Consider the following 23,282-nt stretch of genomic DNA (forward strand, 5'->3'; position numbering starts at 1 on the left):
GGCATCAGGCAAAGCATCGCCAGCCAGTCAAGGGAGGGGATTGTCCCGCTCTGCTCTGCACTGGGGCAGCCTCACCTTGAATATTGTGTGCAGTTTTGGGTGTCACACAATATAAGAAAGTCATTAAGCTATTAGAGAGTGTCCAAAGGAGGGCAACAGAGATGTGAAGGGCCTTGAGGGGAAGCCGAATGAGGAGAGGTTGAGGGCACTTGGTCCGTTCAGCCTGGAGAGGAGGAGGCTGAGAGGAGACCTCATTGCAGTTACAACTTCCTCATGAGGGGAAGAAGAGAGGCAGGCACTGATCTCTTCTCTGTGGTGACCAGTGACAAGACCTGAGGGAATGGCCTGAAGTTGTGTCAGGGAAGGTTTAGGCTGGATATTAGGAAAAAGTTCATCATCCAGAGAAAGGATGGTTGGTTACTGGTTCCCCAGGGAAGTGGTCACAGCAGCAAGCCCAACAGAGTTCAGGAAGGGTTTTGACAGCACTCTCAGGCACATGGTATGATTCTTGGGGCTCTCCTGTGCAGCATCAGGAGTTGCCTCAATGATCCTTGTGAGTTCCTTCCAACTCATGATATTTTATGATTCTGTGATTCTTTGATTCTATGACTTTGCAGGACAAGAAACAGGTCTCTTCAGGATCTCTCAGGTGCATTTGTTCAGGCATTTTATGCTTGAGAACATGCTGAACTATGGCACAGAAAAAAAAAGAGTGGGGATTCTTTTTTCCAAATCTCTTACAGGACTTCCTTTCTGTCTCATCCCAAAGTTCTGTTAGATTCCCTTAGGGCTTTGATGGAACTGAGCTTTAATGGTTATCAGTCTCCAGCAGATTCCCAGGGTAGCAAATATAAAGCCATTTTCCTAAAAACCCAAAGAGAAGAGACAGTCAAGCCCCTACAGAGTATTAGAGAGAGAAGATTTTCATGGTCTTTGCAAAAAAAAAGACAGAGATAATAAAGTTTATGGAATGACATCTAGGATCCCATATAGAAGGTAAATTTTTCAGTTGTGTTCCTGTGATATAGAAGTTGCCAGTTTGATTAATCTACTGCTAAGGTTTAAAGTCAGACCTTACAGGTCATAGGAACTTAATAAACATCAGTGGTATTTAACTCAATTCATTTTTCCTGTCTACAACACTCATCAGTCGTACAAATGATCTAAGTTATGCAGGAAAATGTTCCTTAAGTTTTCAGGGGCTCTGGCAGGTAGGACTTATCTCCTTATTGCTTTATGTGGTCTTCTGCCTGGTAACAAGCTTTCCAAATCTCCTTCATCTGTTCTTCCTTGTCATCAAATTAGTCTCTGCCCAGATGTCCCATAAACCCCACCACTGTCCATAGCTCAAGGAACTTACAGGCATCTCCTATTGTCTCCACCTTATAGACATCATAGTTATCTATGATTTCATCAAAAGTGGTATAAAGCTTGTTCAAGAGATCTACCACTTGGTACGGTGTGCTGCTGCTGGACAGCTGAGTGAAGCCAACAATGTCGCTGTTAAAACACAACAGAAAGAACACACCCATCCACCATCTTAAACATTGCAGATTGGTAAACCTAAACACACAGTAATAATTTCTCATTGGAACTGTGTCGAACTTCTCTTTTTCAGTATTTCCTTTGCTAAGGATCTTATGGAATAGTTTTTTTCTAATTTATGTAAATTGGCAGCAGACTCCTTCCATTCAAAAAGGACAGACTGACCTAAGTCTTTTTGCTTACCGATACAGTAAACCGCTTTTACAGATAGACTTTAATCTGCAACAGATTAACTAGTCTTCAATTTTAGGTTATGTAAAAATGAAAAAAGGAAATTTGATATCTGTTCATTTGTGACAAGTGAAGGCATGCTGTTTATATGTTGCTTCATGCACATATAAAAATTTAAAACTGTAAATCCATGTGGACTGCAAGGACAGAAAAGTTTTCTTTACACAGCTAAATGCTGGAGTCTTTACTTAGGCCTATGTTATCAAATATACGTTCATGAGTAACACATGTAAAGCAATGTTCTGCTGTACGTTAGAGCTCCACAGTAATCTCATTGCTTATTTAAGTATTTATAATTAAAAATTGATATGGTGTGAGAATTTTGGAAAACACTCTTTTGGAGAGACAGCTGGTACAAGAGATGGCAGCTTAGATAGAAATTCTGTACTTGGTTAGGAGCTTCACCTCCACTAGAAGCCTAGAAGTTTCTTCAGTAGGAGTCATTTCTAGTCTTATCTTTCATTTTTGTTTACCTGAAAAAGATGGTGGCACTTGAGTAACTTTGGGCTTGTGCAGGTTTTCCCTGCCTGAGATCATCTGCTACTTGTTTCGGCAACATACCTGTTGTAGAAAGTAGTGCATTGTTACTTTTTTGACATGGTAAAATCACACATTAAACATAACATGCTTGTTTAAAGGTGAAAAGCAATTATTAGAAACATGAAATATTACAAAGATTGAAACACAGTTTGGCATCAAAATCTGCTCTGCTGTAATGTGAGAATTCACAGTAATCTCACTGATAACATGTCCAGATATTTCTGATGACCCATAACTTTTAGTTCCAAAAAAACCCCCAAATCTATACATTCCAAGGAAGCATAAGGCTAGATTTTAATAGTATGACTTGGGATTTTACTAATTCCTTCCATGCCAACTCTTTGCTAGTGCTTTCTACCTGTGTTAGGTTTGTTTACTATCACTTCTCTGTTTTGTTTTTTTAATTGTCTTTATTTCTCCTGTCTTGCATCTTCACACTTTTTTTTCTCTCTCACATGTGTATTCCTGTTCCTTTATGCCTCTTTTCTTGCATAATGCCAGAGGATACACTACAATCAAAAGTAACCAACTGCAATTCCCCAACATTTAAAACTAAGAAGGACTGCCATGGGGAGGACTTCTAAGGGGGAAGTATAGAAAGTAGGTAAATATCTTTCCAACTTTGAAAGTAACAATTATATTAATTCCTTGCTACTAAATAATGACTTATCAAAGGGTTTCTGTTCATAATTAGACAGCTGAAATAAAATTATTATTGAGAAGAATATCCAGTATTTATAACTTACTATACAATAGACGATCAGTCTTCTGTTTTTCATGCATTAAATCCTGGGTTCTCTCAGAAACCAGTACCTCCAGATGTTTGTTATATTTCTCCATCTAAATAACATAGAGAATTGCATAAAATAATCTTTTTGCTGAAACAGGTTCATAGTTGGATATGATTTAAGCATTTGAATGATTCTGCTTGGAAAACACTCCGAGATAAGAAAAGGTGCAGGTCTAAGACACCTAAAATTTTTCTACAAAATCCAAAGATCTAAGTTTCCCCTTAGGTAAATTTATGAATCTAGATTTGAGATTGTTGCTTGACAGCAGAAGCTGATTTGAGACTTTTCAGTTATTGTAAACTTTAGGGGTCTAATCCAATGCAGAGACCAAGCTGCAGAGATGGATTAAAATCTCACCAAAACAAAAGTCTCAGACTTTCATCAAAAGCTCACTATGTTGTTTTGTAAACTATCCTGCTGTGCTAGTCTACATTTTGCTTCCTTATATCCTTCCTCTGTGTGGAGAAATAGGCTGTGGGAGCAGGAATCTCCTTTCTCTGCTCATGGCCTTGAGATACTATGCTCAAAATGCATCTGTAAACATGCTCTTTGTGGCATGCCGGGATTCTATATCCCTGGTGCTGTAAGACCCCTGAGTCATGGGAAAAGGGGAATACAGTATCCTGTAAGCACATTAAAAACCAAACAACATTTGACTGAAGAAAGTGTTCAGCCCCAAAGAAGTTGAGAAAGTTAAGAAAAAGGACAGAAACTGAACGAGAAGGAAAGCTGTGTCTCAAGCAGAACTACAGCTACAATTAGCCGACCAGAGATGAAGAAATAACTGGGTTTTCTCACCAAACAAGGGGTATGAGATCAAAAAACAAACCTGAAGGATACAGGTGAAAGCGATTGCAAGTGAGCAGACTAACTTGGATTGGAATAAAAAGCTAAATTTACCAGAGTCATCATCATGTCAACAGGGCTAACTTTATTAGGATTCATCTTGTACAACATTTTCTTGATTTGTTCAAATGTAGGCCTTTGGGATGGATTATTTTTTCTGCACCTTCTGATTAACTGCAGAAGGAAAAAAGAGTGACAAAAGCAAACAGCCTTTTATCATTCCAAGCACAGGCAGTTTTTAAATTAATACTATTATTTTTTTTGTACAAACCGGTCATTTGCAGCTGGTGAAAAGTGTCAGAGGTATACTGAGGTCTGTGGAATTCTACAGGTATTTGCTGAACAAAAGATGTTAGTTCATAAAAATGCTGCTGTGGGAAATCATGAATTAGATACACACATTTCTTCTGCTGAACACTACTTAACTCTTGTGTTATGTTTTAAGATAGTGTTACGCTGGTGAACTCATACAGTTTTCAGAGGACTTCTCTGTACACAAAACTCACAAAAGATTAAAAACTCAACTACTCTTTTAATAATGTTAACTCCCGGCTAAAATCCAGTTCTGCTAATGAGAAGTTTGTTACATTTAGATTGCTACAAACCATCAAAGTCAGTTATACTGCACTTAAACTGAAACAAGGACACCATAATCTTGTTCTAATTTGAGTAAATGGAGGCGGGGGGAAGGTGTACTTTATCAGGCAGTTTGAGGCTACTGAACACACAGATCTGTTGCACGAGAATCAAACCAAACTGATACTTTGCCTGAGACAGAAACTTCATTATTTGAAAGCCCTCTGCCAGTAAGCTAAATGGATATTACTGACATAAAATATGTATGGATTTCAACACTTTTTAATAAAATGAAAATGCACAAAAATCAATGATTGCATATTAAAACCATAACCTATTACACCCTCAACTGGAGAGAATAACTGAATGTTTCATTATCACAATGACTTTTTTTAAATTAAGGATATTAAATAATTTCATTGTTCCTTATTTGAGGAGTACTTCTTGATTTCTGGTTTATTTACATACTGCCATAAAAATTCTGGGACATGTCATAAATTCACTTCAGTAAAGAATCTTTGTACACAATATTAAATCTTACTTACCTCTATGTAATCTGTGGGACATGGGCAAGAATTCTCAGCCTTTCCTGAAATTAATTCTGACAAAGGTGGGCACCAAAAATATTCAGCTGAATGCATACTATCTTTCTAGAGTAAAGGGGATTAAACAATGTTGAAATTAGTGGCGTGGTTTTCATGCCGGCCATTGAAATTATATTAGTATTACCATCATTACTTATATCACATCTTCCCTTATCACTTCCCGCTCTGCTTCTTTACATAAGGGTGCAAGAAAGAAAATATAAAGGATAAAAAAGCATATAACTAGCCTAAACTGGGTCACTTTTTCTAAAAGCTTTTTCATGGCTGAAAGGCTTTAATCTCAGTGTTTATATGAGATAAACAATTGAATACCTGGCAAGATATTGGGCAACATTTAAAAATCATAAGGCCTACATTGCTCTATCACAAACTGTCATGATTGGAAGAATGGTAGTTTCAAGACTTCATTGTTACAATTCTTGTTAAGCAAATTATTTCAGAGACAACATGGTTACATATCCAGACCATCTGGTTTCAATTATAAGGTGCATTTTTTTGTGTATTTGCCATTTAGCACTGATCACAAGACACATGCAAAATAGAAATTTTCCTTATGGAAAGAAGCTCATTTGCCTTTCTAGCACTCAAGATTCCACTAAAAGGGCTCTTGCATGGCAGGAAAAGGAAGAATAGAATAAAAAGGAAGATATTAGGACATATGTTCCCTCTGCATACCTCCCTGCCACCATTAAGCCTCACAGAACTAATCAAAAGTCAGGTTTGGAGCCACATTATTTTTATCATCTGCTCTTCTTCAAAGGTCTGAAAGGGAAGAGAGGTAGGTGTATGAGGAAGCTCTGATTGCAGTGTTCCATGGGAACTGAACTAACACCGAGAAAATCACAAGGAAAATGTGTACTCAAAAAGTAACTCAAAGGTGCAGTTACTCAAAGTTTGGTTTATGTCTTCAGCAGAAACAGAATCAAAGCAGTCATGCAAATTTCACAGGTAGTTCATCTTTACTTACTGGCATAGGGTCACTTCTTGTGGCAATTTCTAGTAAAATAATGGCATAACTGCAGAATAAAAACAAAGTAAAATCTTAATGAAATAACAGTCAATGGAGTCAGTAATTTCTTCTTTCCATGATTTCTTATTCTTCCCTGTTGTATGACTGAAAGCCCAGTATCTCAAAAGGAAGGATGGCAAAAGTGCTGCTGTGGGTACTGCTCTGTGTTTTCAGAAATCTGTTACCAAACGTTTCATAGCATTATCCTCTCACAGTTATCAAGCCCAGAGATAAAGAGTTTGAATTTGATGGATAGCAAAGCAATTTTCTCTGGAAGAAGTAACGGAATCCAGAGGTGATATGTGCAGAGATGCGTACATAATCCAGTTAAACACAGAGGACTGATTTGTGCTCCAATCAAGGGGCAGGAGTAGGTTCATCGTGACCATCACTTGGAGGATTGGCTTCTTTTCAGCACAGATCACTGTCTAAAAAATCTCCATAAAGTCAAGGATGACACAGTGTGTCCAGAATAGATATGTTATAGTAGACATGTCTGCTTGTTCCTTCTGAATTATATTTTCCTCATCATCTTCCTCAGTTGATCCAAGGTCAAACATACTCATCAAGGAAGAAGAATGGGAAAAGACACTAACAACTGGGTGTTAAACCTCCTCACTGAACCCACTAGAGACCTTTTAGAACAGTGATGTCTCAGAAGCAAGCACCTCCTCCAGCCAACAGGCCTGACAAAGATGCTCGTCTCTTTATATATTGAAACAGTGTAATAATTAACCCCCTGCACGCAGCTCTGCTTGGTAACATTTACTTTTATGGAGAATATTGGTTTGCAGTCTGTTGTGTTGCTAATGGTTGCTCTGTTCTGTAAGACGTTCTGGTTGTATAATGGGATATATATATCTGTCTTTCAGTCCACTTGTGGACCACCACTGGCAAATAAAATAATAAATATAAACTATGCTGAATACTGTAGAAATTAATCTGATGAGATTTTTCTGTTAATTTTGGGGTGATTTGGTAGTAGAAAATATCAAACCTGGTGAGACAACAAAGCTGAAACAGATTTTAGAGGAGAATAATTAGATGACGGTAACTCTGATAAAGCAGTATTGATTCAATTCAGCTTTATCAGCACTGCTCAATAAAGTCCTAACATAGTGGACATTAAGATTCACATAATGAAATCAAGGGGAGCTGATCTTGGAGAAACTGTGAGTGGTAACAGCCTCTTCAGCTCAAATCAGGAGCTGCTTTCGTGCTCCTGTTCTCATTTCCATTTTAGCCTTCCCATCTGACCAACACTTTCCCCAGAGAAGTTCAAGAGCAAGTGATTCATCTGTAAGAGCACAGTAAATTACAAGTCCCACTCCTGCAGTTTCTACTAATTTTTTATTTGGGCCTTATCTTCAGAAATATTAATGGAATTTTTGCACGGATAAAAACTGAGGATTTCAAGACTGGGTCACGGCTCCCTGGCCAGTGAGCCCACATACATGTATCAGGAAGGCTTAACTCCTGCTCATATCATCAAACACAAAATTTGTTAAAAGGCAAATTCTAAAGAATAGCCCAGATAAGAAGATTTTTTTAATCATACAGGGTACATCTTTATCTTCACTGTCTCCATGTTGATCTTCTCCCTCTTCTGATTTTATCTCTTACTATTTTATTTTTTTTTTTTACCAAGAAAGAATCAAGTTCAGTACCACAAGAGTAGATCTGGATTTTGCAAATACACAGATTGACAGCAAGATAGGTTCATTGAGTCTGTCAAAAGTTCATTGTAGTCATGTATGACATGAGTAAAGCAGATCTTAAGACTACTTTAAGGGGAACCCTTGGCAAGAAATGCTTTCAGGAGGCCAAATTGCCTGCAAAGTCAAGTAACAATATCTTTTCCAAACAGGAGCAAAGTGAGAACAGATAAGACTTACGAAACATTTTCGTGGCGATGATAAACTGGAATGTATGAGGCAACCCTAAAATTATTGTTTAGTTGGAGTACAGTACTTTCTAACACCACTCCATATTGAAAAAGTACAGACTGACACAGGAGGAATGACGGTAGTCAGAAATACCAACACAATCTCAAACTACCTTAGCTGAACCATTTTGAAGCAAATTCTCGGGACGTATTTAAGCCTATAGACATAAATACTACTGTGATCTCAAATTCTTGTTTAGGTAACCTGACAGAATGGATTAAAATTAATAGTGTTCTAGCACATTTAATATGCATACACTTGTTTACAATTGTAATCCCACTTATCTGAAAAGTGGTTGTATAGAAGCTATCCACCACTGGCAGGGCTAAACTAGATAGCCAAATAAGCCATTGGAAAATGCTATTCTATAAAAGCTTTCAAAAGGAAAGGGATGAAGCTATTCACTAGTGCATCTATTCTTCTTCTGACCTTTATTTTTTCCTCTGTAAACCAAAAATGTCACTGTGTATATGCAGCAAATAATGTATAGACATTAATTATGAAATTACGGGATGCATATGTTTATTGTGACATCCTGGAACATTCGTTCTACTAATTTTTAAAGTATTGCCATTATTGAAAATAATTCACTTCTCGTAAGAAGCAGCAACAGAAAAAATGGGTGGATAGATAGTAGCACATCTTTATGCCTTTTTATCTACCTAGTCTAGAGTGACTCCTTATAATTCATTTGGCAAACTTTCCATTTATATTCAGTGAATGCAGTATTTGGTTATCTACCTTAAAAGAGAAGATCCTATGTTATCTGTGCTATTTTGTATTCCAGGACCAATCTTCTAAAAACTACAATCAAACATATACTTGGAGTGACAACAGAATTATACTGAGCTTAATTGTCATTTAAACATACTGAGGATGAGATTACTAAGTGCAAGATCAGGAAAACTTAACTACCTGTAGACATCTGTCATAGAATTGGGTTCAAACTCTGAAAGTGAATGTATTTCAGGAGCTGTGTAAATCTGTATCAAATGCTGCTGGCATGAGCTTGATCCCTCAGGAGAATCTTCTTTTCTGTATGACTGCAAACCATAATCTAGTGTGAAAGAAAACAGGGAACAAACTATTCAGTGGGTACTTCTCTGAAACGCATGCAATAGTAGACAGTAACATAACTAGTTTAAAGGAATTAGTTTTCCCTATTTTAAATACACATGTTAGTCTAGAAATAGTGTGGTTTTGGTGGTCTTGCCTCCCTAAACAATTGCAAATATAGCGACTGGAAAACAAATATATAGGTAGGACTGCATAACAGCAGGGCAGTTGAACTACGTAATAACCTCCTCCAATCAGAACTATTTTATGATTTTATCAAATTATATTCAGATAATAGTCTCACCTCAGTGCAAGAATCTGTAAATGCAGGTTTTTGTTCTACCTTGTCCCTTGATACTTATCTCTGGTGGCAGGTTGCTAAAGTAATTACTAGTTAGACAGACTAACGACTGAAAAGCAGATGGTGGGTGTTACTTGCATACCACTAGCATCAGAACAAAGGCAGCATAGATGTGAAACATCTTTCCATCTATATTTCTAGCCTAATATAGAAGGGATGCTCAGCATATGACTCAGAATCGGTGAGGAGGAAAAAAAAACAACCGACTTCATTTTTCTTTCTTACGTAAACAGCACTCTGCTGTGTATGGGAAGGTTGGATGCAGATGTCTCCTTTTATCTGGAGTGACCTCTAAATAAGATGGTCTTAGAGATTAGTTCTTTATGTTGGAGGTAATTTTTCAAATAGCTCCCACATGCATTATTTGTGATGTTGGTTTGATATTATCACATACAGATAAGCCATGAAAATTTGAAATTGCTACAGTGGAACTATATGACTTCTGAATGATTTCACAGAGATCCTATTTAACTGAGACGAGCTGTGCTAAGGTGATGTAGCTGATGTAATCCAACTAAGTCTATTTTTTATGCTTTTCTCAAGAACAGGCTTTAAGCAGAGCAGGCGGTTCTGAAGGCAGTAGAATACTGAACAACTTGGAAAAGCAGGCCTGGCCCTGTGTGGAAGCCTTAGTCATAGGATATTCCATTAAAAAACAAATCTGTTGCTGCTTCTTTTAGGATGGCTATGGGTTAGAGGGTGTGATAACTTTGGAGAGAAAGTAGAAGAGATGATCATTGCCTTAATTTGCCTTGGTAGCTGCAAACTAAACTAGACTCTTCAGTGGCATTCCTGCTTCCACAGGCTGTCTTCCTGTACCAGGAGCAGACCAGAACTGTAGCTCTGTCTCTGGGAGAATACAATTCAGTTTTGTGTAAAGGACTGAAAAGCTCTGAGTTGAGTCTATTTTCCTCCATGAAACTACATTGTGTTTACCAGTCAACATTACTACGCATCTTTGTCCACGGCTCAGGTTTTCTTGCTGTATCAAAACTGAGAATGAGGTAGAGTTTCTCCTCAGACTGATGCTGATAAACTCCATCCTTTGTGCAGTCTGATGAATGCATCAGTGACACATATTAATTCACTTGACTTGATAATATAACATGAAACTTACTTCAGCACAGGCCACTTCTACTGAAGTCTGGTACAGTTGGCAATTCCACACGAAACATCAGCATTAAGGCACTTGGAAAGAGTGTTGAGTGTGAAATCTATACACATTAGTGGGTTATCAGACAGTTTTGAAATTTTTTTCTTATCTACTTTTTACCTGTAATTTTGCAAACCCACCGGTCATCTATCACACAGTTATTAGACTTCAACCGTCCATGATACATTTTGTGGCGGTGAAGATAAGCCATTCCTTGTGCAATATCAGTAGCAAAAGAAAACCTGAAAGATAAAAGTCAGTAAGCTGACATTTCCACTAAACTTTCAGTCAAGAGTGGCTCCAAAGCCTACTGAATTTTACAGAAACACACTTTATAGCTTTCAATTTGTGTTCCCATGCTCAGTTTTCCAAAATATTTAAGGTGGGTGGTTGAAAGCCCTTAACTCCCACTCATTTATGTGAGCCTGCAGGCCTTTAGCCTCTATTAAGACAGTTGAGTTTCTTCTAGAAATTGCCAGTACTTTATACAAAAGTACTTGGGAGCGTTTTCAAATGTTTACAAGAGAAACAATTTTATTAACTTCCTCACTTTGGAAGTTTTCTTTCCTCGAAATCTTTTTCTTTGCTGAAGGCAAACATAAAGCAGAAGCAGAAAGGGTGTGACAAGATCAATTTCAAAAAACAATGTCATTGCCTTTGTGGAAGTTTCATCAACAATATGAACTCATTCTCTCTATTGGTAGGTATAATAAAGCATTTGTAAATATACTAACCAGGTAATCAATATGTCTTCATAAACAAAGGTGCAGTGATTTTTAGTTAAATAGGGATGCTCAAGATATTTGGGAACAAAATTAAGTTACACGGGAAAAAAGGTTTTAAAGCAGTTTCTGCAGGTCTCTCTAGGCAAGAGTTGAAAAGTCTTTGCCTTAGCATGACCAGTGCTAAACATATGATTTATCAAAAAAAATGGAAGACAAGTTGGACTGAATATTTGAATTTGCTTGCTTGCTTGCTTCTTCATTCTCTCCATATCACAGTACAGGCCTCTCTCTCCAAGAACATCATCTAAAATTTAACATCTTTCCCTGAACAGCATATATCTCAGTATGCCTCATTTAATTTCTCAAAACTTTGTTTCCTACCTGAAACCCCAGTTCAAAGGAATGTCTTCATTGAAGAGCACATCACTCAGGCTTCCCTTGGGGCAGTACTCCGTGACAATGGCAACATTTGGGACTTCTATACAACCTCCAATGAATTTGCAGAGATTGGGATGGTCAAGTTCCCTGTGAAATTCAACAGAAATCACAGCATAATAGCAATTTTCATGAATGTTCCTCCTGCTTTTTATATGGTATATGGAAAGTGCCTTATCTTACAATGCAGAGAAAAAAGTAAGACAGGAATAAGGAGATTTTGATCTGGTGTTAAACCAAAATTTGAAAGAAAGAGGAATATGAACTTATGGTCACATTTTAAACCCAAAAGAACAAGTCAAAAAAGGAATAACACTCTTCAGATTTCACTTCTTACCTCACTTGCTTTACTTCTTTACGTATGGATTTAGACAATGTGAATGCTTTCTTCATTATTTTCTTTATGGCCACTGTTCTACCATCACTGAAACAGAATAAAATGCTATTCATAGCGTTTTAGACCAAATTCCTAAGCCAGCAATACTACAAAAATGGACAAGATATACTTTCTAGAGTGGAACAGTTTCATGCAATTAGAGATGAGGCAGAGAATTTAAGCATTTCCATATGTGGTTGTAAATCTGACTCTATGACAGCTGACAGGACCCTGTTTCTACTGACAAAGGAAGAATTAGTGATTGCATTCAAGCAATCTTGATCTGTGAACAACATTCGGATTGTGAGCGTTAAGGTCAGTTGAGGCAGTTCAGTGATGGAGTAGCAGCAAAGGAAGTGTCAGGGAGAGAGAAACATATATAGCCACATCCCTCCTTATCCATGACTTCTGGCTACCATTCTGCAGATCCCTCACTGACATTTCACATACTTCTGCTCTCATGGGGCTAAGCATTCTCAGCAATGAAGCAGCTGAGTTTGATAGACAACAAAGCAATTTTCCTTGTTAAAGGAATCCAATGGAGATACCTGCAGGAATTTAAGTGATACCCACCATATAAATACAGAGTATGGGGTCTGTGGTGTAGCAGCTGTAGGTGCTTTGCCAATGAGACTGAATGCCCCACTCTTACATTTTTCACCCTTGCTGAATATTTTTAACCTTGAGGCATCTGAGGAAGATGATAATGACAATGATGATGAAAATGTCACCATTCAGAAAGAAGGAGCAAAAATGCCTGATATAAAAGATCAGTGCTACATCACAGTGTTACATCAGTGAAGTGGCTGTGATTTTCCACAATCTATGCTGAAAAAGCAGCTGTTCCCCCAGCCAATGATCCTAAGTAAGCTTCTTTATCCTGCAAAGCACAGATCTTGCCCTATGTGTTCCAATGGTAGGTATTGCTTCCATCTTTGCACGTGTTCCCCTCCTGCCCCTTATTTATACTACTTTTATGTGAAAAATTGCTTTCTGGATAGCAAGATATGCCTATTCCATCTGTCTACATAGATGTGCACCCTTATAATTTGATCCAGAGGTGAAATGCTCTGAACATTCAGTCACATTAGCTGGTTTAAGGACAAGATTTCTAACATGCTGCTGTAAAGGGTGCCACTCTTTAGTGCAGAGAACCTAGCTGTGCTCTGCCTGCATTTTAGAAAAAGGGCTTCACAAAAACCTTGGTTCCAAATATGTTTGAACAGCAAGGACCATTCTTTAGCAGACTGTAGTCCCTAAGAGAAAAGGAGAAATGAAAGACAAACCAGAAACCTGGCATATAAAATACTCCACAGCCAATATTTGGTACAGAAGTCAGATGATGATCTTAACTTACCGGATTTGGCCTAACAAGAAAAATTCAAGCTTCTTTACTGCCTATTCAACAGTAAAGTGGCAAGAACCAGAAATTCGAGGTGGAATTGTAATATAGTAGGCACTGAAGTAAATTTGTAATACATTGACTTACTATCTCCCAGTCTGGGTGAAGTATTGTTTCCTGGACATGTTGGCAGCTGCTGTGCAGGAGCTCAGAGCAGTGATACAGCTGACGTTGGAGACACTGGGTGATGGGGGAGCACTCATCATGCTTCCTGTTACTGTCCGCATGACATGATCTAAACGGGATGTGGGATGAGAAAAATCACCTGAAGATGCCTATTATTGCACAGGCAGAGACTCCAGAGGCAAACAAATAAAGGGAATTCTCCAAATCTTTACGTCTCAGCTGCTCTTGTTAACACTTAAGACAGAAAACCATTGCCTGGGATGTGACTGCTACATAAAAAGTAAAAAAGTTTCGAAGATGATTCATTGCCAGAGATCTTTCTCACTAATCTTCAGGATCTGATGCAATTTTTACTTCTCTACTCCTGACATGATTAGCCCTTGCTGCTACATAGATGCTGAGGACAGAACCCAGGGAAGGAGAGCAAGCCCTGTGCTATACTTTAACAAGTCTATTTGGAGCTCCTAGAAGACTGTAAAGTACAGGAATGTGGGAAGTGATTCTGACACCAGACTGAAGTCAGAGAAGAGCAACAATGCAGAAAGATGAAAAAAATACACAGTGATCTCGATATATGTTTTTTAATCTCTGTTGACCAGCTCAAGGTGACAAAGGTACTTCAAAACAAATTCAATAATTACGTATTGTGTAACTATGTCCAATTAAAATCCAGATTTAGCCAATTAGTCTCAGAAATGCTGAGAGCTCTCAAGTCTGGTAGAAGTATCCGATAAAGTGCTGCTGAGAAAGTTCAGCATCTCAGCTTGGATTAGAACTGCCATGTTCCCACACCACAGTATTATCCATATGCAGGTCAAAATTGCATTGGTATTTTAAGTCTTTCTACAGCTTTCCACCCAGAAATATATTAGAAATCCCTGAGACGGCTTTGAGAATAAGAGTGTGTATATAAGAGTGTACATCTATATCTCTATATGTGGTGCAAAGCAACAAAAAGAGAAGTTAACTTGAAAAAATAAGGCTAATTTTTCATTTTACAGGCTACATACCCTGGGTAGAACACTGATGATCTGTTTCCATTTAGATAACTGTGCATTTCAGGCTACAGTGGGTAGCTCTGAACAGCTTTATCCAGAGAAGATGTACTGGCTGTTACTAAATCTCATAATGTTATCAGTCCCCATTAAGTTGTTAATTATCACTCCTAGGTCTTAAACAATATTGTTGCTTTGCAGGCTTCTCTCCAAGAAAGTTTGTCTTTCTTCTTTGATTTTTCAAACTAATTTTTAATGTGTTATTTTTTGGTCATACTTCTTGTTTCTCTGAGTCTCTTTCTAATGTTTCTCCTCATATGTGATGTTTATGACATTTTCTGATTCACTATTAGCTGAAAATTTGGTCTTGTTACATTTGCTATATTGAAAGACACTTTCCTCCATTTCTGTATTCACAAATCTGGATTTAAATTCATTTTGATTTATGTAATCAAATTAATTCCTAAGCTTCTTATTACAGCAAAAAGAATATCATATCAAAGCTATACAAAAATTAAGGCTGAAAGCATCCCTACTATATATTATCACAAGAACATCTTGACACTAGCAACACAATAACATAACACAGATAAAGCAGACATCTGCTTAGCAGTTCCTCACAGATACACACAGTGAGAGAGTGTGCATCAGTACAGGCCTACAAACTTCAGCAGATTTCTACAGATTTACCCTCTCTGAAGGTCTAGGTACTGTTTTCCTTCTGAATGCTAAATCATGAAACAGCAAAGTAAATAATCTAAGCCTATTTTAAGCATAGCACAGTAAAGCATATCATAAGATCTGCATTTATACTTAATTTTTTTAATTAGAACTAACTAAATCATGACTTATAGTCAGAAGATAAAATAGTAAAAAACCCATTGGCCACAACGAATTACTTTTTGCAGCAAGTCTGTCACAGATAGCATACACTGAGAGAAATTATGATCGTGTTATATCATAATATATTTGTGCAATTCAGGGGCAACTTAGTCAGAGACCAATTATACAGAATGATACACTCACTGAAGTAATTGTAATTTATTTTGTCCAAGTTCAGAAGTTGTCTGTTTATTTTGGCATAGGCTTGTCTTTTTCAATTGACAAATAAATGTAAATAAAAAGAAGGAAACTATTTAAAATAACTTTGACATCTGAAGCTTCAAGAAAGAAACATATCAGTGGCCAGTTCACAGAGGTAACAGGGATGAAACATTGGATATGTCTTTCACAGATTGGTTCACTTTTTGTAAGACCCTTGAAATGTAAAAATCTACTTATAATGGAGATTATTTCCCAAAATTATTAAAGAAACTGATCACAGTATCAAAATGACAAGTTACTAACCTTGTTTGATGCAGGTGAAATCTATAATCCAACTTTCATCCCAAAGCATCTTTTGTTTCTGATATTGAAACCACTACAAAAATAAATCAAATTCATTCCTAATGTAGCCCCAATGCCTTTGAAGAAATTAAACCAGAGATTATTCTTATCAAATATGAAAGTGTATAAGTATCCAAACCAAATCTGATATTTAAACATTCAACATACATCTTATGAGTAACGTTTGAACCAAATGTATTAATAAGAGACTTAGAAGAAAAGAGCACATAATAAATATATTAAACACTGTACAATCTATATTCTAAAAGTAATTACATGTCATATTTTGCATTGGCTATAAACTCTCCATTATTATCAATGTTTATGCATTTATATTTCAGCCTGGACTTCAAATGAGTGGTTCACATCCCCTCATGTCATGGACATGTGTTAAGCTATGTAAGTGTATGACAAGAACACAATACATCCCAACTCCAAGCCCCCAGTCTACAAATTAGGCCATATTATATCAAGTACTCTAGCATAAAGAGTATTAGGTAGGGAATCTCTGGCTACTTGAAGCATCAGTGAAGAAGGCATTGATCTAATAGCTGATTTTTTGTAGAGCTGACATGAAAAACTAATATACAAAGTATAAATACATGATTTCAAATGAGCACCAGTTTAAATTATACAGTTTTAATGGCTGCAGTCAATGCCAAAATGTCAAATAAAAGCAGCATTTTACCATCATTATAGCATTTCCTAGAGAGTGGAATTATACTAGGAATGATGCATGTTTTCTCTGAAACAGGTGACAAGTTCATACACAAGGAACATGATGTGAAAATTGTATCGACATAATTGGGAGAAATTCGTGGCAAATATAGAGCCCATTAAATCAAATTATTTCATCCCATTTATTTCAAAAGGTTTTTGAGGAAAGAAACCTGCTTTTATCTTGTAGAGGTATGACTGTACAAAGACTTATTATCAGGAAGTGACTATCAGGCTTGCTATAGACACTTGATATCAAACGAATATCAAACTTGATATCAAACGAATCCTTTCTTCTACTTGAGTGATTAAAGAAGGCATTAGTTTCCAGATGGTTCTTTTTATATTTTATCAGTAACCGAATTGGATAAAATAATCTTTCCTAGCTTGCTACAATAAAAGCAATAAAACTTTTTTTAAAAAAAGATGCTGTTATTGAAGAAGTTATCATTACATCATTCCCATATAATTATACATATAGGAATATGTATACAGAAATGCAAGAAGAAAAAATATAAACTCAAAACCTGCAGAAAAATAGCAGAAATAATAGCTAAATTTTGCTACCAGACATTTAAAGAAGTCTATGCAAGGCCAAGAAACTGGATTGCTCTTTCTAAAATGCAAATGCCTGTTATTTGAAACCTTTTGAATTTCTCATCTGTCCAATTACACATTTCTGTCAGATCATATGATTTCACGGGACAGTTACCATAAACTCATTGTCACAACTTTTTTGTGAACTATAAATACTCAAATAGTTCTCAACAGTGGTTCTGTTCCTAACTCACAAAGCCACAGAGTGAGGCACAGAATAGAGAAAAAAATCTAATTGTGATTCAGGCATCCCTTAGTACCTCAATTTGTGGACCATCAGCCTTCTCCTGCTCACTCCCTCTCAGTGTAGTTGCCTACTGCAACTGCGGCACAAGATAGAAAGAGAAGGAATTCCTGAGGAAAGAGTAGCTTATTGTTTTACAGGATTTATGGGCCAAACTCCAAACAAATTATCTGCAGGTACATAATCACTATAATGACTCTAAAACTGCCATAATCACCTGTTAAATCTTTGTTAAGAAAATCATAAATGTATTTTTTTCCAAGATGCAGACACATAAAGGTTACAGATCATCTTTCCCAGAAGCACTGTGAAGTAATAAGCCATAATACCATGCTGTCTCCTATTTATATAGACTTTTTTATTCAAAGACACACAAAACTGCTTCTCGATTACTCATACACTCCTCATTCCCTTTTTGCTTTTCCTTCATGAGTCTGTTATAATAATTGATAACTACTATGCAAAATTAATCCCTTTGAACTGAACCAAGCTGGTTCAGCTACACTAAGAAAATGAACCTATTAAAAAAACCCAGCCAACCAAAACAGAAAAAAAAAAGATTCTCTTCCCATGATTTCTTTTGAGAATATCTCAAGTTGAATGTTTTGCATTACAAGTTGCACTTGGACTCTGAGATTTAATGGCCCCTGAAGGATCTAGTCCCCTAATGAATTTACCTAAATTGTTTTTTAATGGTTTTATAGTTCTGGCCTCCATAGGATTTTTAAGTAGTTAATTTTGTAACAGAGTTTTATTCTGAGTGAAAGGTACCCTTGCTTTTCTGGCATCCCCTACTTCCCATTTTGAAAAACCTCTTCCTCCTTTACAATTACTACCCCACTGTAGTCTTCTCTCTACAGAATGAAAATTGTAACACAATGAGACTTCTCTTACAAAGAAACCTTAATAGTTTTTTTCCCTTCTTTCTCCTTTATTTCGCAGCACAGAGGTTCTGGATGAAGAAGTTCTATCCCTCTACTAAGAGAGAGCTCCACTCTATCTAATAAAATCATGGAAGCAAGAGAAAAATAGAAGAGGAGAGAAAGGATACTTACTATGACTGTCAAAATGAAGCCAGTGCAGACTAAACATATTGGTAAGGCAATTGCTATCCTGGCATCAGCAGAAAGTGGGCATTCCCCACAGTCTGCTGGACAGATAGAACAGCCTTCCTCTTCCTCACAAAAGCCATCTCCACAGACTGATTAAAAAAGGAAACATGTATCAGAATATTTTAAGGCAGTTTTATCCATTTATGAGGTAGTATCCTGATCTAAACACATGGTTCTTGAGTAGGAAACCTCAGAGTGCCAAAAATAATAGTTTTTGAAGAATTCAGAGATATCATCTCAGCAGCTGAAAGAGTAATCTGAATTTCTGAAGTGATGCAGGATCTCTTTGATCAGATTAAATGTTAATTACATCAGAGGCTTTGACATATTTTGTGTATAAAACGCTTCATCATTACTACTGTGTTTTTCATTGTTCATATGGAGTTTTTCTCTGAAACACAAAGTTCTTCAAGGCAGGCATTTCCTTTTTTATTTTTTGTACTTAATCCAGCCCTTGTGATCCCCAGAAGCCAGTGACCCTTATTCAGCAGCAGAATACACTGGGAACTGCAGAAAGAAATCTTACAAGGATTTCTTTTACTCCAAGATCTTATATAAATCATCCACAGCATCTGATGGGATGTAAAACAGAAGCCCTGAAGGACAAAACTCCTTCTGCCATGTCCTGAATGGTCTTTCAATTTTACCTCTCTGACTAAACTAATATCATGCTGGACTTCAGCCTTGTGAGATGAGCTCAGTGTAATAATGTCCCTATGTACTTTAAAAAAAAAAAAAAAAGCCTTAACAAAACAAAATCCACTGCTCAGTAATAATTCTGTCTCAACCCCATTAATTCCAGGATAATGCCAGGATAATAACAGAAGTCACTTTCCGTCTGAGGGGAGCTGCATTTTTAACATTTCTTTTCTGATAAAGTGTAAGTTTCCTGGAAAACTCAGCTACTGTTGCCTTGAAATGGATAGAAAATTCTATAGCTAAATACTTCCGTTCACACTGGAGTTGCTTCAGTCCTTTTTATTTTTCCATAACACTGGGAAATGTATTCTCAGATTTCCAGAAGAGTAGCTGGCAAGTACTGTGATGACATTCCTATCTTAACCAATATTTTTCTTCAGGTCGTGGGTTTAACTTATTAAACAAAGTCCAATTTTTAAATTTTACATTGCTAAGAGAATTGCTACAGTTATTTCTTTTTCCCTTCGTACAGCTATACTAAAGTTAATGAAAGACTGATGCCTTTGGGAGTAATTTTATTTTTATGTGAAAAAGAGAACCAATACGGATTTCCACCAATCCAATTTGCTTAAGGCTTGTCTGCTCCTCTTCAGATGAAGAGTGTCCAGATTCTCAGAACATTTTTTAGAAGAATATTCTCACATCCCCATGAACTGCAGACAAGCCTTGTAATACCTGAAGCCATTGATCATGCTATTTGATCATCACCTTACTTATTTCACAAGAGTGGCTTTCTGCTGTTCTAGATTAATACATGTTAGAAGCTCAAACACTTTTTTGGATGTTCAGTATTATGTGAAGAAGAATTTCAGAAAGACATTTGTGTATTTTCAATGTTAAGTTGCGGTAGGAGGTACTTCTGCTCTTGGTTACAATACATGAATAAAAAAAGCATTCAGATTTGCAGTCAGTAAGCAGTTCCCTCACATTTTCATTTTATATCATACCTACTGCAGGAAGGACTGTGGTTTTTGCTTCCAGAGCAGCTTGCATTTTCCCAACTCGGATGTGTGCAATGAGAGAAGTCACACCCACATGAACTAAAACCACCTGCCAAACAAGTGAACAAAGCAGCAAGCATCAAAGTTTCTCTTACATACACTAGGCTTTACAATAAGAACTGCCCAACTGTGATGACCTTCAAAGAATTTGTGCATGTTTTTCAGAATCAGGAAGGGCAGGTGTCCTTCACTGTGTGGGCAAAATGGAGGAGAAGAGACAGCTCTTATGAGAAAGGCAGATCTGACTGCCCTCCTGGTGTGTATTCTTTTCACCAAGCAGGGCTATTAGGCCTGTGCATTCTGCCATGTTTGCTTCTCTGTTATTTCTGCCAGGCAGAAACCCCGTAATGATCATATGAACCTGCATTACAGTCCAGTCAGTAGTGCAGTATATTGTTAGTGTTGGTCTTAAATGGACTCATTTTCTTCCCATCCCCATTACTTCCACCAACTACATAAGGCATAAAACTGATCCTTTCAAGTCAAGTCAGTTGGGAATGGATATTACTCAGCTATATGCATCATTTACACACATAACACATAAATAAATGGTTGGAAGTGCTTTAAATTACTAGCAAGTAAGCTTCGAAAAGAGCAAACCAGGTAAAATGCTATATGCAATAAATATAGTTTACCTTGGCAGTCCAGTTTCTTTGGCTCATTTTTCCAGCAGTAGACAAAGTGTGAGTAAATATCTGACCATCATCTGGGATCCATGGACCACAAATTCCTCCTTTACCCTTTAGTAGACATATTGCTTATGTCAGTAAAGCACAACACAATGGAAGTCCTAGCTCCTCTTTTTTACCTTCTCAAAATTACTTATGCTCTCTAACAGCAAATAAAGTGATATTTTATAGCTAAATCAATTAATATGCCAAAACACAAACAACACTGTTCTGTGACAAAAGATAAAATAAGAGACAAGTAATTGTTCCTATACGGAGTTAAAATGTCACAAATATTGTTACCTTTTAAAATATATGAGCCCCAGTAGAGTACTCACAGAATGAGTAACCCTATGAAGCTAATTCACTTTTTCAGAAATTGCTGTATTAGAACCAGAATCATATCCCACTTTTAATATTTTTCTCAAGGGGTTTTATTGAAGTTTTACTTTAGATATAGCAGCTTTTTTTTCCCTTTTCTTTAGCGAGGAAGTGAAGCACCTTTTCATTGTCTGTTTGCACAGCATTTCTCAGTAAAACCATTAAGATGTAAATCTCCTACAACTGCAATCATGGAGGACTATTTTGGCTGTGTGGTGGTTTGAAAAACCTTTTCTCTGAGGTAATAATAGTTTGCCCCACTGATAATACTGGACCAATCAGAAGTCCACGTGCGCCCTACGGAAATTACATACCCACAGAAACGGAAGAGAAGGTAGTGAAGATAGCTAAGGAGGTAGGTAGCCATGATCTGAGCCAGGAAGAAGCAGGGGGCCAGTGAGCCCCTCTGGGAACCAAGGGCCTCCAGCCCCCAGCTGAGGCTACAGGAGACCCGGTATAGTGTCAAAGCTGGACCGGGTCCCGTAATCAAGAGCTGGAAGAGTTCCCTTACTGTCAGCAGCAGCAGAAAACATTGAAAGCAGCAGCGGAGCAGCCCTGAACAGAGACAGTGATGGCTGAAAGCCAGAAAGATAGCCAGTAGCAGCGAGATAATGTGAAACCGGCTGAAAGACGCAGAGATGTTCCTGCAGGAGGGAGAGCGGGCAACGAAACAGAGGTAAACTCAACAGAGCTGGTTTGGGGTAAGACTGTATTACTTTCTCAAAACCCAGAGACTTCCTGAAGAGGGGTGGACTTCCAAACCCCTAGGGAGTCCCGAAATGCAGCAGCAGCTAGAGAGGGAGAGAGAGAAAGGAGCTGAAAACCCAGAGTTGTCCTGAGAGCTGAGCCAGGATGGAATGCGGAGGAGGAGGCCGTGCCCTCTGCTGCTGCTGTTGCTGTTTCTATCATGCTGTTGAGCTCGGACAGAGCAAAAGAGCGTTGGTAAGACTGAACTGAAAGATGCCTTCAATGTTCTAACCCAAGAGGAGTGAAGATCTACAAGGAAATCCCCTGAAGGCTCGGGCTCGGGGTTGGAATTTCCACAAAGTAAGAACCAAAATCCTGACTGTCATACTCAAATCTGCTGCCTTCGAAAAAATGGAGGACACTAACCAGTGCCACAAGAAAACTGAAATGAAGGAACTGTGGCCTGAGAAGTGACAGAAAGACTTCTCTTTTCTTCTTGGACTTTTATTGAAGAAAAGGAGAAATTTAATTTAACGTAAATATATATGTAGATGTAAATAAACCTTTGTAAATATTTTCCCCTTCTCCCAGTAACGAATGGTTGTGTTTTGTCTGAAAACTCTCCACATGGGGTGAAAAAGATATCAAGTCCATACCATCACTAAACCCTCTCACAGGGGCAAACTGTGGGAGGGGGGCTTGAACTTAGAAATTAGATTCTTGGGAGTTTCAAACCACCACAGGCTGTCAAAGATTTTTGGTTTTTTGAAAGGATTCAATCTGTCTCCTATCTCCAGGTATTTCTTCAGGTACTTGTTTCAAAGGACTATAAGAAATAGATTAAATAAAAAGAAATGGAATCAAGGTAACAAAAATAGAATGTTTTAAAACTCATGATACTGAAAAAAAACCCCAAAAAGTGAAAAACAAAACTTCTCAGACAATGGAAAAAACTTTCTTTGAAGTGTATGTTCAATCTTATGCAGTGATACTCATGGCCTTGCTGTTTGAAAGTCAATCTGCTTAGAGTTCCTCTAAACAGGAACTAAAGTATTTACAGTATTACGAAGAA

The 23,282-nt window shown here is 37.4% G+C and overlaps 1 protein-coding gene across 1 annotated transcript in view; it reads right to left on the bottom strand.

Annotated features, from left to right (window-relative positions):
• LOC127480700 (atrial natriuretic peptide receptor 2-like) overlaps nucleotides 1–23,282 on the bottom strand; it is a 31,529-nt gene that overhangs the window by 6,022 nt on the left and 2,225 nt on the right. The window contains exons 2-16 of the mRNA XM_051809088.1: nucleotides 21,110–21,214; nucleotides 20,421–20,523; nucleotides 18,718–18,863; nucleotides 16,066–16,138; nucleotides 13,685–13,832; nucleotides 12,157–12,243; nucleotides 11,766–11,909; nucleotides 10,780–10,901; nucleotides 9,005–9,146; nucleotides 6,102–6,150; nucleotides 5,075–5,179; nucleotides 4,008–4,127; nucleotides 3,063–3,156; nucleotides 2,250–2,337; nucleotides 1,361–1,500 (exon numbers count right to left, since the gene is read on the bottom strand). Coding sequence (XP_051665048.1) covers nucleotides 1,361–1,500; nucleotides 2,250–2,337; nucleotides 3,063–3,156; nucleotides 4,008–4,127; nucleotides 5,075–5,179; nucleotides 6,102–6,150; nucleotides 9,005–9,146; nucleotides 10,780–10,901; nucleotides 11,766–11,909; nucleotides 12,157–12,243; nucleotides 13,685–13,832; nucleotides 16,066–16,138; nucleotides 18,718–18,863; nucleotides 20,421–20,523; nucleotides 21,110–21,214 — 1,666 coding nt within the window. The remainder of the gene's footprint in view (nucleotides 1–1,360; nucleotides 1,501–2,249; nucleotides 2,338–3,062; nucleotides 3,157–4,007; nucleotides 4,128–5,074; nucleotides 5,180–6,101; nucleotides 6,151–9,004; nucleotides 9,147–10,779; nucleotides 10,902–11,765; nucleotides 11,910–12,156; nucleotides 12,244–13,684; nucleotides 13,833–16,065; nucleotides 16,139–18,717; nucleotides 18,864–20,420; nucleotides 20,524–21,109; nucleotides 21,215–23,282) is intronic.

The sequence above is a fragment of the Manacus candei genome, unplaced genomic scaffold (assembly GCF_025592945.1).
Source record: "Manacus candei isolate 608988 ecotype Guabito, Panama unplaced genomic scaffold, ASM2559294v1 h1tg000074l, whole genome shotgun sequence".
In the NCBI taxonomy this organism is placed as follows: domain Eukaryota; kingdom Metazoa; phylum Chordata; class Aves; order Passeriformes; family Pipridae; genus Manacus; species Manacus candei.